The 13,699-nt window shown below is 39.9% G+C and overlaps 1 protein-coding gene across 2 annotated transcripts in view; it reads right to left on the bottom strand.

Annotated features, from left to right (window-relative positions):
• Positions 1-13,247, bottom strand: part of b3glcta (beta 3-glucosyltransferase a) — a 56,024-nt gene extending 42,777 nt beyond the window's left edge. Inside the window, exons 1-3 of one of the 2 annotated variants that reach the window (XM_054598267.1) lie at positions 12,953-13,247; positions 12,809-12,847; positions 3,661-3,704 (exon numbers count right to left, since the gene is read on the bottom strand). In XM_054598267.1, the coding sequence (XP_054454242.1) occupies positions 3,661-3,704; positions 12,809-12,847; positions 12,953-13,016 (147 nt within the window). In that variant the 5' untranslated portion in view covers positions 13,017-13,247. The remainder of the gene's footprint in view (positions 1-3,660; positions 3,705-12,808; positions 12,848-12,952) is intronic. The other variant, XM_054598268.1, reaches the window with a different exon arrangement.
• Positions 13,248-13,699: the final 452 nt, after the last annotated feature.

Here is a 13,699-nt window from a genome sequence, read left to right as displayed (position 1 = left end):
CTTCGCCAACTCCTCCAAGTCATTCTAAGTTCACACTGATGCCAGTCATCAGAGGCTCCAGGCCGTCTTCAAAGGAGGAGGGGGGGATGCTAAAACTTGTTCTGTATGCAAGCCATGAACCGTGTTCAAAGACACTGAAAATTACACTTTAATGTTTACTGCTGCAACCACGTTTCCTGCTTTACATATCATAAGGCTTTTGTAGTAATGTTTAGCAACTACAGTATCCTGATCAAAGCAGAGCATGTTACTTTTAAAATCCTGCCTGCAAACTGAAACAGCAACCTTTCCTCCGCCGTAGGGAGCAAACGGTAAGCCACGGGGTGCAGAATCACACTGGAAATGTATTTATTCATTCTATAAACATGTAGTTGCAAGTGTAATACTACTGGTTGCTATTTTGCATTCTGAGACCAGTGTTACCCACGTCACACACACACTACAGGAGCCCCTGCAGATTTAGCCAGCTTTTAATCGTGAAGGGCCTGGCTGTTTGAAGTCAGATGGGGAATCCTCTCGTATTCAGTGCCAGATCTTCTGTACCGACCACTCGCCCAAAAATCATGTCCAATAAGCTGATCATTTAAACAGTTGGTGGTTTGATATGCAATGAACTACAAACCTTTGTGATTATTAATGGGTTCTTTAAACGATCAAATTACTTCTCTTTGCAACTGTAAAACAGTACTTACGTTAATTAATAAAGATAATACAAATTCAACCACTGCCAGTAATTTCAGGCTGCAATAATCACAATCAAGCTCTGCAAAACTGGCAGAACTGTCAGGTTACTGCAAGATGTGTTTCTATATCGGTTAACAGTGTCTGAACGACAGATAGAAAATGTGCATTAAAGAAATCTATATTGGGTGGAATTGGCATTACTTTTCTAAATATGAATGAGTTATGTTAGATATCACTTTTAAAGTTAGTTGACCTGTTACTCACATTATTTCCTTCTTTCAAAACAGTGGTGAAGAACAACAGGAGAAAATGCCAGGAGTTGGTTGGTTTACTGCATGCCAAATTAATCAGAGCACACAAGGCCAAATTACCTCCTTAGTTACCAGATGTCTGGCTGCTGACAAACAATGTAGCAATTAAAAGGCTATTTTTTTTACGCAGTGCTCACTCCACATAAAACACACTGAGGCTACATTACATCACCACCAGGAAACTTCACAGAGGACAATGAGGGCAAAACAAATCACTGATCGTTTTTTTTAACCAAATCGGGTCTAGCTAAGCTAAAAATACCAAAACATCGTAAACTATCAGCATGTGAGTGTCTCGTCCATTACCGAGCCTGCTTTTAACCGCCAACGACCAAAAACAGACTGCTGAACTAATGTTTGTCATATAGCACACCCCAGGTGGAAATAATATAAAGAGTGACTGATTTGTTGTAAATCATCAAAATCAACATGTTTTTTAATATTAAATGAAAACATGTGTAGCATACTCTGTGTTTAGGCCAGCACGATGCATTTGTAGTATTTTAACTACTATTTTATGATTCCAAACAAGTCTGTATTGTTGAAAGAAAACCATCATGCTTGATGTCTTTAACTACTGAATTATGGCTGTTGTGAACCAAATCTGGTAAATATCTAGAGCCAACAAAAACACAAAATTTCTTTGTTAACATGGATTGCAACAAAACAGTTCTAAACAGGCCCTATTATGCTATTTTCCGGGTGAATATTATTATCTCAAGTTACAGTTACAACATGTTTACATGCATTAATGCTCATAATCCTCATAATTTATCATCCTGGCTGTCCTGCAGCACCTCTTCTCACCCTCTCTCTGAAATGCTCCGTCATAGCGCTTGCTCCTCCCTCCAGAAAGCAAAGTCTGCTCTGATTGGTCAGCTATCCCGCTCTGTTGTGATTGGTCAACGTTTCACATTTCGTGAAGGAGAGAATTCAATCGAGTCGTTTCAGGCAGCTCAGGAGCAGTGTGTCTGAGGGGGAGGGTAACTCCTTTTAGGCGTGGACCTTTTATATGTACAAAAATATATATATAACACACTAAAGAAGAGGGGAAAAGTGGAAAAGCATAATAGGGCCACTTTAAGCACTGCACTGACAAAAAAGTCCTTCATACAGCACATTGCAACTTCACGTTAGGAAGCGAATAATCCTCTGTCGGAAAAGCAGTCATTAATTGATTTATTCAGCAACTGGTTTACTTTTGAAAAAATAAATCAAGCTAGTGAACTTTTAGAGTCCACCAATTTATAAGCATTTGTTGCAGAATGTTGGTTATGTAAATGACTGCCCAGCCTCCCGCCATGACTTTCCATAACTTAAGTGGAGCGCTTCCATGACCTACAAATTTGTATTCCTCTCTAATTTGTTCACGTTGTTCTTTGGCTCAGGAGACCAAAAAAAGGGGACAACAACCTGGTTTCCACTTTGCAGGTGGGCTCGATGAGAAAACACACTAACTATAAAGCAAGGAATCTCAATCTGTCGGTTTGTTCTTCACATATCTGGAGAACTGCTCATTTACTAGTTTAAGGAATAATAATGCATTATGTTTTAATGGTATCTGTTAAGTTACCAGTAACACTTCTCTGACACATAAATGTAGATTACTGTACAGCTGAGTTGCGTGGTTTAAGCGCTTTAGCTGATTATTTTGTGGTACAATAAGTTAGAAAAATGTGACATATTTCAATACTTTTCATATTAAAACATCAAAATAAAACTTAAGCTGTTAGGGGCCCTTTAAATTTGGGGGCCCCAGACCCAGGTTGCGGTTGAGTCAGCCCCAGATGTTTTTTCCTGTGAACCAGGCTGCAGACCGATTCCACCGTTGTTTCGGAGTGTGTGATGCAACTATGTGATGGCAGGTGTATTGCCGAGTGTATCGAGTGTGAAATCGTTTGTGTGAGCTGTTCTTGAGAAAGCTGCGAGCAGCAATCCTACCGGCCAAGCATTCGGCCCGTTCTGAACAGCCATGTTTTGAACAGGCGCCTCACTAGTATCACTGAATACCACAAATGTCTGATACGAGGAGTAAAACACATTTTGGCCCAACTCTTTTTTGGGAAACACCTTTCAAATTTCAAACGAATTGTGAATGCAAAAATAAACACAAGGCATGTTGGGAGAGTGAAGGAGACAAACTACCGGCGTGTCCCCGTGGTAACTAGGCAACACCACCAATGAGCTTGACAAAAACTCTAGCAGTCACATATCAGGGTCAAGAAGCGAGGGGAGGACAGAAAATCTGCTTTTTTGATGCCTTTGACATTTATTTCTAGATGTATAGCAAGAGTTTAGGCAAACATTAACACCATTAAACAGTTTCTCAGCTTTTATAATGCCTTTTTTCCCCAAGCACATTGTATGACTTTTAATCTGGATTTTTTTCATTGTTGCAAAAACACATTTTTATTTTCTTTCCTTTAATGGTTTTTTCTCCTGAATGGATGCCATTTAAATCTTTGCTTTATCACTCTTGACAGGCAGCTGTCCCCGAAAAGAAAATGCAACTGCAGAAAATCATCTTGCATTTAAGGAAAGAGCACATGGATTTTTATTGCGGAGGAAATTAAGTGTCCGATCTAGAGGAGAATAATCCAAGCAAAAGTGCGAGGGGTCAGACTAATCTGCACACAAGAAATAAAGAATCCATTTTTTTCCTTACCTGTGAGCCTTTTCCTGAGCTGCCAGCAGCAAAGTTGATATCGACTGTAAGAACAGTAAGAGAAAAATGATATTCTTTTAGACAATGATACAAACAGCAATGAATTATTTTAAAATGAACGTCAAACATCAGGCCATCTAAAAGCTGCCGTACACAGCAGGGCTACACAGCATAACCTGCTTTAGGTTATTGTATTTGAAAATAAAAATACATTTAATAGATAGCTCGGAGCCTAATTCCTTTCGTGCTGAGTCTATGTTGGATCTCCGAGAGCCCCATTCGTCTATTCCAGTTTGTAATTAAAAACCTGAGAGCTTCTAGCCAATTAAATTGCCATCGATTGTGAGATGAGAAAATCTTCTCAGAAAGATTCCCAGGATTTCAAATCAATATGTCAAAAATAGCGGTGTCTCTAAGAATGAATTTATACAGTCGTTTAAATCAAATCAGGCTGCCTGCACTCCAACATCAGTTGGCTTTAAATCTGACTTTAATTAGGTGATTGAACCGAGAGTTAAATTTACTTCTCCTGACTCGCAGCAGCAGTCATTAGAGAGAAACAGAGTGTTGATTAAAACCTAAAAGCTGCAACGTTTTCTAGGAACTCCATCTTTAGTGTAATAAAAAAAAAGTCAAATATAAAAAAAAGGTACATATGAGATAGATACAATCTTTGGGACTTTGTTTTTACGACTTATTCTGCAGTAATTTGATCAGATACAATCTGCAATGGAACCCTCTTCTTGAATTATTCAAAGAGCTGATTTAACTTCAAAACACTTCAGTGTGCAAAGCCTGGAGTAAAGCCACCAGTTCAGAACAAACGAACAGTGTAATAAACCTAATTATTTTAGTCATGAAAGTGCCAAAAACAACAATTGATGCAAGCCAGTTCTCACACAGTCCAACTGTGCCAACCAAGCCAAAGGCTTATTATTTTTGCATGTTCCTCTCAAAAAGAGGGCATACAAGACATCTTCAAAAAGAGCAGAAAACTCCCACATTAAGTGAGTGATTACACCTTAACCGATTCTCACAGAAAGATACACTGCATTTTCAAAAGGGAGAGGATCTGATTTTCACACAATGTTTTACAACATTTGTTTTGTTTGCTGCTTGAATAGGACCCGTTTCACTGCAGTTTACTGTTAATAGAGCGTTTTTGTGATGAGGACGGCTGGAAAAGTCCCTGGAAACAATGACAAATAAGCTGAGAAAAAGTGGCATCTCATTCATTGAATTCACCTGTTTAATATCTTATATAACACCAAATAACATCAGAAATACTATCAATAATAATATTGTTCAAACTAAAGCTTAGTGGATCTTGAGCTATTTCATTTTTCTTTAGACATCTATGACATCATTTTAGCAGTGTGCACTTCAAACACTTCAAGTGCACTTCAAACAAGGGTCCTCAATATTTTCCTATATAGATCATTTCCGGCTCCCAAAGAAAAGAAAAGCCTCTGCTTGCTGATAAAAGAAGGAACTAATGGTAAATGTAATAACATTTTGCATTACACTGCCTCTTTTATTTATCAGCAACAAAATGTCAGCTAAACTAAATTCCGGCTAAACACATTATTATCCAGTATCCACAAATTATAATTGCGATGTGATGTTCCCAAACATAAAAAAAAATGGTCCAGCCAATCACAGGCTCCATAGAGCGAGTAACGACGACATTGTCATCTGGCATCCCAGTTTCGGACACCATTAAAAATTCAACATTTTTGCACGAAACAAAGCCTCCTCCAGGAATTAGTTCACAGTACATTGTACAACGGCTGCTCCAACTTGCCGTCTTTTCATGGCTCAGCCTGGAGAGGGGGAGGCAGAGAGACACTGAAGAGAGGAGTAGCTCCCCACATAATGTCAGGAGTGCTGATGGGAGCACCTCTATCGCATTGCCTCTTCAGCCTGCATAATCAAGCCTGTTGTTTCCAAACATGTTTTCTATTCAGCCGCACCGAGGGGGGACTTGCCTGCTTTGATTTTAGAAACTCTGCAAATCACTCTACACGCTGAAAGCTCGGAATTCTTTTCAACAAGCTTCTCAATTTCACAGTGTCTAGGTAAGAAAAGTAGGTGTTCGATGCAATTAGCCAGTGAACACTGAGCTCCTAACTATGGGAGGGAATCAGGTTGGTATGGGTGTAGAAAGAAAATATGAATTGTTTGTGGGGCCCCATACTTTACAGGACTACAATTTTTGTTCGAGGCGAACTGTTCTGCCAGCAGCCATTTCATTCTTTTTGTCTACTATTTGTCTAAAACTTACAAATCTTGGTGGATTCAGAGTCATTTAGCAATGATTTCCTTGTTTGACAGTTGGTTGGTTTTTGACTGAACTTTCCACGTCATCCAGGATTTAATGAGTACAGCGGGAGTCGAAATAAATGGAGACACCACATGAAAGTGCTTTGAAGTCGCTACACATTTTACACAACACGGTCCAAATTAACAAAGGCGGCTTGGAGGTGTATTGCATTAACTTGAATGCTAATTAGCAGTCAGTGCCAGCTTTAAAAGGCTCTTATGATCACCGCGTCCACGTGTCAGTGTTCAAAGCAAAATGAGACGACTAAAAGGCCTCAAAAGAGGCGGAGTAGTGGAGAGCCCAAACTGCACTGAACTGCCAGCCAGACCAATGTACAAACATTGGATTGAGCTCTTGACACGTCTTTCTAAAACCATGGACAGCAGCTCCAAGCCATGGGGTTTGTGCAAAAGAAAATGTATCTGCATGTCAAACAATGGTGTAGAGTGGCTGGTGAGGACAGTCAAACATTCAGCTAGCCAGAGAGACTCAGATGTTTTCTCTACAGCTGGCAGATCAAATGAGAGGTAAAAGCCGAATGAATATTGGACTTCTACCCGTGGTGACAAAGTGGACTCAAATGGGATTCTCATGTTAAAATTGAACACAAAGTTCATTTTCATCTTCAATTTGATGGCTGCAGAGTTTTTTGCGGTCTATAATAACCTCAGCACGAGCGCCGACTACTGATGTTAGTGTCAGCTGTTGGCTAACTGACCGCGTGTGTGCAGATCGTGCCTTCAACCCACCTCGGAATTATGTCCTTATTGTGTTATTCTGTGATTCCTGTGCCAATGTTTAGTGCAAATGCAGGAAGCGGTTTGCCTAATATGTAGCGAGGTGGAGAGTAGAGTGTGTTGACATGTAGCTAGTAAGACTTTCACGCAGCAGATGGGTGTTTGCTACCCAGAACAAATGCTGCATTAATGTTTGGCGTTCTATTTTAATCATGATGGTTAACCATACCTAGTGAGCGTGCTCAGATATTGCACAATGCGAGAATTTCTAAAGCTTTGGCATTAGATAAAAAAAGTAATTGTCGCTGAACCTCTTCTGGGGTTTTTTTTTTTTTTTGGGGTGAAATGGTTGGGTACTCTTGACATTGTGACAGCTCAGACTGATGTCAAAACTCATCAAGAACTCCAATTCTGTCTGCTATGACCCCTCTCAGTTTCATTCTTGTCTCTGTGCATTGAAGGAGTGGAGTCACACAGCTCAATGAGAAACACTTTAAACTCTGCAGACCTGATTTAACATCACTTTGTGCTGCATAGATCCAAGTCTGTTTGCTTCTTTCTATTGCATGCAATCAATCTCCCTTTTTTTTTAAATTTGCTTTGTGTTCAGTCTGAAAACATTCAAGATGAAGTTGATATAGAATGCCAAGGTTTGTTGTAGTGAGTTTTGGAGTCCACTCTCTGTTTCTTATCTAAAACTACTTAATTCAGCTTTAACCCATTTTGTATTATTGTTGGTGAAAACGTCTGTAAAGGTAATCACAAAATGTTAATGTTTAATTTGTATAATTATCTCTTTACGGCGACCAGAAGCAACAGACACGATCGTTATTAAAGTAGCTCCTCGAAGAAGAGGCACAGATGGCACACAGTTCTGTGCTCTGCACATACAACCGTAACAATGCATCTGATTTGTATGTTAGGCATGCAAGGTGCACAGGCTTCATCTGCCATTGTGTCTTATTAAATATAAACTTTTTATGTCCACTCAAGCACCGCCAGCAACCATCGAGAATCCATACTGGCAACTGCTAACCCAGACGGAGCTCTCTCTCTCTCTCTCTCTCTCTCTCTCTCTCTCTCTCTCTCTCTCTCTCTCTCTCTCTCTCTCTCTCTCTCTCTCTCTCTCTCTCTCTCTCTCTCTCTCTCTCTCTCTCTCTCTCTCTCTCTCTCTCTCTCTCTCTCTCTCTCTAGGATCTTAATATGTAACATCTTCAGGTGTTTTGAAAGGGGCTTATTAATGCAAATATTCATACTTATTGTGATAGGCAATATGGCCATAAATTAGGAATGCAAAAAAATGTTTAACATGGAGTATGGTTTCTGAAATACCATAAATATTTAGTTAATTGATCTATAATTTATCTCAAATATCATACAAACTGGTTTAAGATCAACAGTTAACACCAATGTCCAGATGTAACCGTCAGTGACTAAATACGTTTGTCATTTTTACAGTTTTATAACTTTAATGTATGGTAAAACATGTGTTTATAGGGAAAAACTAAATATCATTTTGACTTCATTATCATTAAGTGTAGATGATGCGGATAAAATCCTATATCACAGTATGTGTCATTTTATTTATCTATTTATATTTCGAAATGTTATTGTGAAATACATTGTTAAAATAGTGAGACGTAACCAGGAAATAAAATACCTGAAAAATCTAAGTTTTTCATCACATTGATACAAAAATAGCACGAGTCCATTGCCAGAAAGCAGTCCTGCTAATGGTGGAGCTGAAAAGCTAAGCTGATCAATTGATTCGTCAATTTATCAAAATCTATATGCTCCGATTTTAATAACTGATGCAAAAAACGTTCTGGTTCCATGCGCTCTAATGTGAAGAGTTGTTTGGATGGCATCTGTATCAGGATTCTGATCCACTTCAGCTGGCTCCTTTCAGTATGTGGGAGCCATAGCAGCAGCTGAACCCTGAAGTCCTCTTAAATCACAGACCTCCTCACCCCTCTCACCCACAGTGAGGCCGTCCAGCATGCAGAGAGAACTCAACGCGGCTGCTCTTGTCTGTGATCTCAGTCCTTCAATCACTACCCAAAAACTTGTGACAGCTGGCGGTCAGAACGAAGACGGTTCACTTGAGAGCTTTCCTCCGTGGCTGAGCTCTCTTCTTACCACCATCGCCCGCATCAATCTCACAATCCTTATGGTCACTTCTGAGTGAGAACCCGAGACACTCGGGTTGAGGTGTCTCAGGATCTAGGGATGGAGAGATAAAATGGCAATCTGTAACTCTCCAGATGTTCAACCTTAAATAAAGATGACAAAGCAGCAATAACATTTGAGGTGTTGCTTGTCGTTGACCGACCAACCAAACGTTCCCGTTTTACTTCAGTGATATATTTAGACCTGACCGGCATATGAAGATCCTCTCCAGCTGCAATACATATGAAACATGCAGTGTTTCACCGCACTCGCATAATACCAGCATAAAAAAAGAGCTTTGTAAATCAGATCAACACTTTGTGTAGGGCACTCTGTCTACCCCCCAAAAAACGTGCAAATGTGGTATCCACATCAAAAATCACAAATAGACTTCGTGGAGCTACCACAATTGAAATGCGACCCATAAGTAAAGCGTCTGTAACTCCAACTTGCAGGTGCTGCTCCTCATCCCGACCGCTCCAGTGCACATCAGAAATGACTGTTGTCTGTTGAAGCCTCATGAACAACATCATTGAAAAACAGCAGAGGTGGCGCCCTAATGTCACCAAACTGGACGCTCTCCAGACCTTGGCTGAACCTTGATGTTAGCTCCATGAATATTACATACAGGGGGAGCAGACGAGCAGCCTTGTCAGAGTCTGATGCCCAACTAAACGTGCCTGACTGTGCTAATCACACAAAAAAAAGCTTTTGCTCTGACCCTGGCTTCCCAAACTGCCCAGACTGTACCGAATGTTTGGCGTATGCAGGATATTGAATAGTAGCTCAGCCGTATACATTTATCTTACATGTGCAACCCTTTTGAAGGTTGTTAGACACAGATTAAACACGGATTTAACTGTCATATGCCTCAATGGTTTTTTGACCTGCAACCAAGAATTGAGAGTGAAAGATGATCCTAAATGATATGTGATAACTTTAGCTGTATTCCTAGAGACCTTAAAACTGTCAAGAGATCAAGCTGATTTATATACGCCATGAGCATGATCAGATAGCACTAGCAGAGAAGAAGAACTAAAAGAGTGACAATGTTTAGGCTAAAATTTGATTATCCATACTAGCTAAGGAGATCAAAAGGTGTATATGGCATGGCAAAAAAAATCCAGATTAACTATGAAGATTATACGGCTTCAAAAAGATAGAATTCTAGCATTCCCTAATATTGTATATTATAATTGGTCCTGCCACAGTCTAATTATTCATGATATCTTAAGGGAGGACCACAAACTTTTGAAGCATGGGAGTGTGCTCCCTTCATTCCAAGAGCCCACGCTCTAGCCCACACGCTAGGGCAACAGACAATCCAACACTTATACATTTTAGAAGAGAAATTTTAAACTTCACCAGTAGAGAAAATACTTTTAATGAAACTTCCTGCAGTGCTATTTTCCCCACAAGGCAGGATATAATGTTCTAATGTGTTTTGAAATGGTCAAAATTACATTTTGCTTATCTATACGCTCGCTACCTTATATAAAACAGATACAACGTAACTCTGGACAAGACCCTTATTGGGTCAATTGAGGAAATGATCATCCACTACACAACACACAAAGGTTGTATTAAATATGTTCATGACAACTTCCTCAGCAAGCAATATATAGAGAAAGTGGTGGAATGATGGGAAAAGGGATCTTCAAACTGTTTATGAAAAGGACAGCTCGGAAGAATGTATCTGAGCCTCTCCCTCCCTTTTTCTGTGTAATAGATTTAAGAAAACGCTATATTGGAGACTACACAGACAATACATAACAAATATGAGCCCAGCAGAAACCCTCTGTTTAGTGTCAGCTGGAACTTGTATGCAGTGTTTTGGGGGCTGTTCTAAAATGCCTAAGCTCTGGTCATATATAGGAGAGGAGTTTAGTATAATTCTGAAATCTAATACCTGTAAAGATCCTGGGAAGTTTTCATACTTCCAGCCATCCAAAGCCGAAAATCCTAGACTCCCGAAGATCTAAGTTGCTGAATAAACTTATTTTTCAAGCAAGAAAATGCATACTACTCAGTTGGATCCAAGATGAAAAAAACATTAGTAACGCAATGGTACAAAGAAGTCTTCAGAGTACTTCCCATGGAGTCAGTGCCAAAATAAAAAGGAAACGAGAGCAGCTTCATAAATGCATGGCAGCTGATGATAAACCACTTACCAATGATCTAAGTGACTTAATTCAAAGAGGAAGGGACTAGAAAGCTCCAGAGGCCCTTCAACAATTCCCTTTATGAATGATTTGCATGTAAATAGTGCGTTAGGAACATCAAGTATATGTGCATACAATATCTATGATTAATGTGTGTTTATGACTCTAAAGGCATCATTACAACCCCCGCCTCCCCATTTCTCCCTCTTCCTTTCTCGCAAACAATGATTTAATAATCTTTACAAACAGAACAGGTTTTTTAATTGTGTATAAAAAATAACCTGATTACCGTATGTGGAACCCAATTAATAATATCAGTATGAACAGAAGCAATTTCTTGCAGCATTAGGGATTCAGCGACACTGTAACCGATCTGTTTGTTGTCTTGAACATGGCATGATTATTTCCTGTGTTATTTACCCGGGCAGATGTTGCCCTTTCCGGCAATACTAAAATATTTGCAGATCCCTGTGTGTTCTGGCTTTTTTTTTTTTTTTTTTTTTTTTTTTTTTTTTTTTGGGGGGGGGGCAGAGTCTCCTGTGCTCAGCATTTATATCACGCAGTTGTGGAAGACATCCACATGGTACACAGTACCAATACAATATTGGTCACTCACTGTGATCCTCTCCACAGCTGCAGCCACACATTGTGTGCCGCACCCCACCCAATGGACTTGACACATCACTGAGTATACACTCTGTGTGTGAAGGACATGTGCATCGGCATACTGCACCTGGAGATCTCGATTTTTTAAATGATGACAGACATAACATGCAATTCCCTAGCTGATTTGACATTTAAGCCATTAACTATTTTTCATTTTCATGGCTATAATTCTACTGTAATAATTGCTGTTGTTATTATAAGTAGTCTTATTATATGAATCATTTATGTCATATACATTGAATGTGTTGTATCTCTGTTATGCTGCTCATTCTGTACACATGACATCTATTGCATTCTGTCCATCCTGGGAGAAGGATCCCTCCTCTGTCGTTCTCCCATAGGTTTCTTCCTTTTTTCTCCCTGTTAAAGGGGTTTTTAGGGGAGTTTTTCCTGTGCCGATGTGAGGGAAGGACAGAGGATGTCGCATGTGCACAGATTGTAAAGCCCTCTGAGGCAAATTTGTAATTTGTGATTCTGGGCTATACAAAATAAACTGAATTGAACTATATGTCTAATTAAGCAATCAGCTCCATTGAAAGTCATTCAAATGTAATAGATCCACAATGTTGCTGCAGCAAATGCAACTTTTTTTTTTTCGAAAATAAAAGTATACCAACACCCTCATTCCTCTCAAACTGGTAAGACTGTGGATAGTAGGATTTTTTAGATTTTTTTTTTTTTTTTTTTTTTTTTCCCTTCTATGGCAACAAAAATAGGAATAAATCTCTGTATGTCGTCAACTCTTCTACTTTTGTTTTTCCGAATTCCTGCTGCACATCCGGACTGAGAGAGAAATGTGAGTTGGTAGAGCGGACAGCAGCTGTAGCCTGAGGTGCATTCACCCTCGGGCTTGACTCCCACCAGTGCGACGTCCATGTGTCAGGAAGAAGCTCCTGAACGCGGCTCCACAGCGTTTTTCAACAGCAATGCCGTAATTCCAAATGAAAAAAAACGTGTTCCCGTGATTGACTCTAATAGAGAGTCAAGTCTGCACAAACCCACATGGACAAACCAGGACGCCTTTCAACTCCTCAGGAAGTTGAGACGAATCATGGCTCCGCACTTTCAAACACTTCTGGAAATACACTCACAGCTCATGGTGCTCTCCGCTCCGAAACAACAAGCTTCACCTTTGGAAAACAAGCAGGCAGGCGCCGTTAATGGTCGAGGTTGTCTGTCTGTACGGTCCGAGGGGCTCCATGACACGAACATTAGAAAGTAAAGTGAATACTCACAGAGGGAGAGGAAGACCAAGCAGCCTGCCACTCTGTGCGCCATGTGAGGCTTGTTCGACAGCATCCTGGGAGAGTCCTGCGAGCAGCGGAGGCGGTGCAGAAAGCTCGCAGTGCATGGGGCTTTCCGACAATGTTTGAAAAAGAAGCAAAACAAAAAAAATTTCCTTCTCACAGTTTCACGACAAAAAACGGGGAGTGGGTTTGTGCTCTGCTGGGAGGCATCCCCACTTTCTGTACGAGGCGCAGGTACGCGCTCTGCTGGCGGGAATGGAAACAACACCCTGCTGCTGCCTTCAAGTGCTCTTGTATAACTCCAGTTTCGAGCTGCATAGAGTTTTATACAGAGGTTACTTTAACAGGGCCGTAGCCAGGATTTAAAACAAATACTGAGGTCAGGATTATCTTCATTAAAAGAGCTGTTTTTGTAACATGACATCGCAGACATTTTGCCTGAAAGAAAACAGGTGTATAATTGCCTGTAATTATAATTAATTATATTCCTTTATTGATCCCCATGGGGGAAATTCGAGTGTTGCAGCAGCTCAACTACACAGACACAGACAATAAATACACATACTATACAACTACACAGACAATAAATACACATACTATACAACTACACAGACAATAAATACACATACTATACTATACAACTACACAGACAATAAATACACATACTATACAACTACACAGACAATAAATACACATACTATACAACTACACAGACAATAAATACATACTATACAA

The sequence above is a fragment of the Anoplopoma fimbria genome, chromosome 1, assembly GCF_027596085.1.
Source record: "Anoplopoma fimbria isolate UVic2021 breed Golden Eagle Sablefish chromosome 1, Afim_UVic_2022, whole genome shotgun sequence".
NCBI lineage: Eukaryota > Metazoa > Chordata > Actinopteri > Perciformes > Anoplopomatidae > Anoplopoma > Anoplopoma fimbria.
The sequence above is the reverse complement of the archived record's forward strand: the minus strand, read 5'-3'. Positions and strand labels throughout refer to the sequence as shown.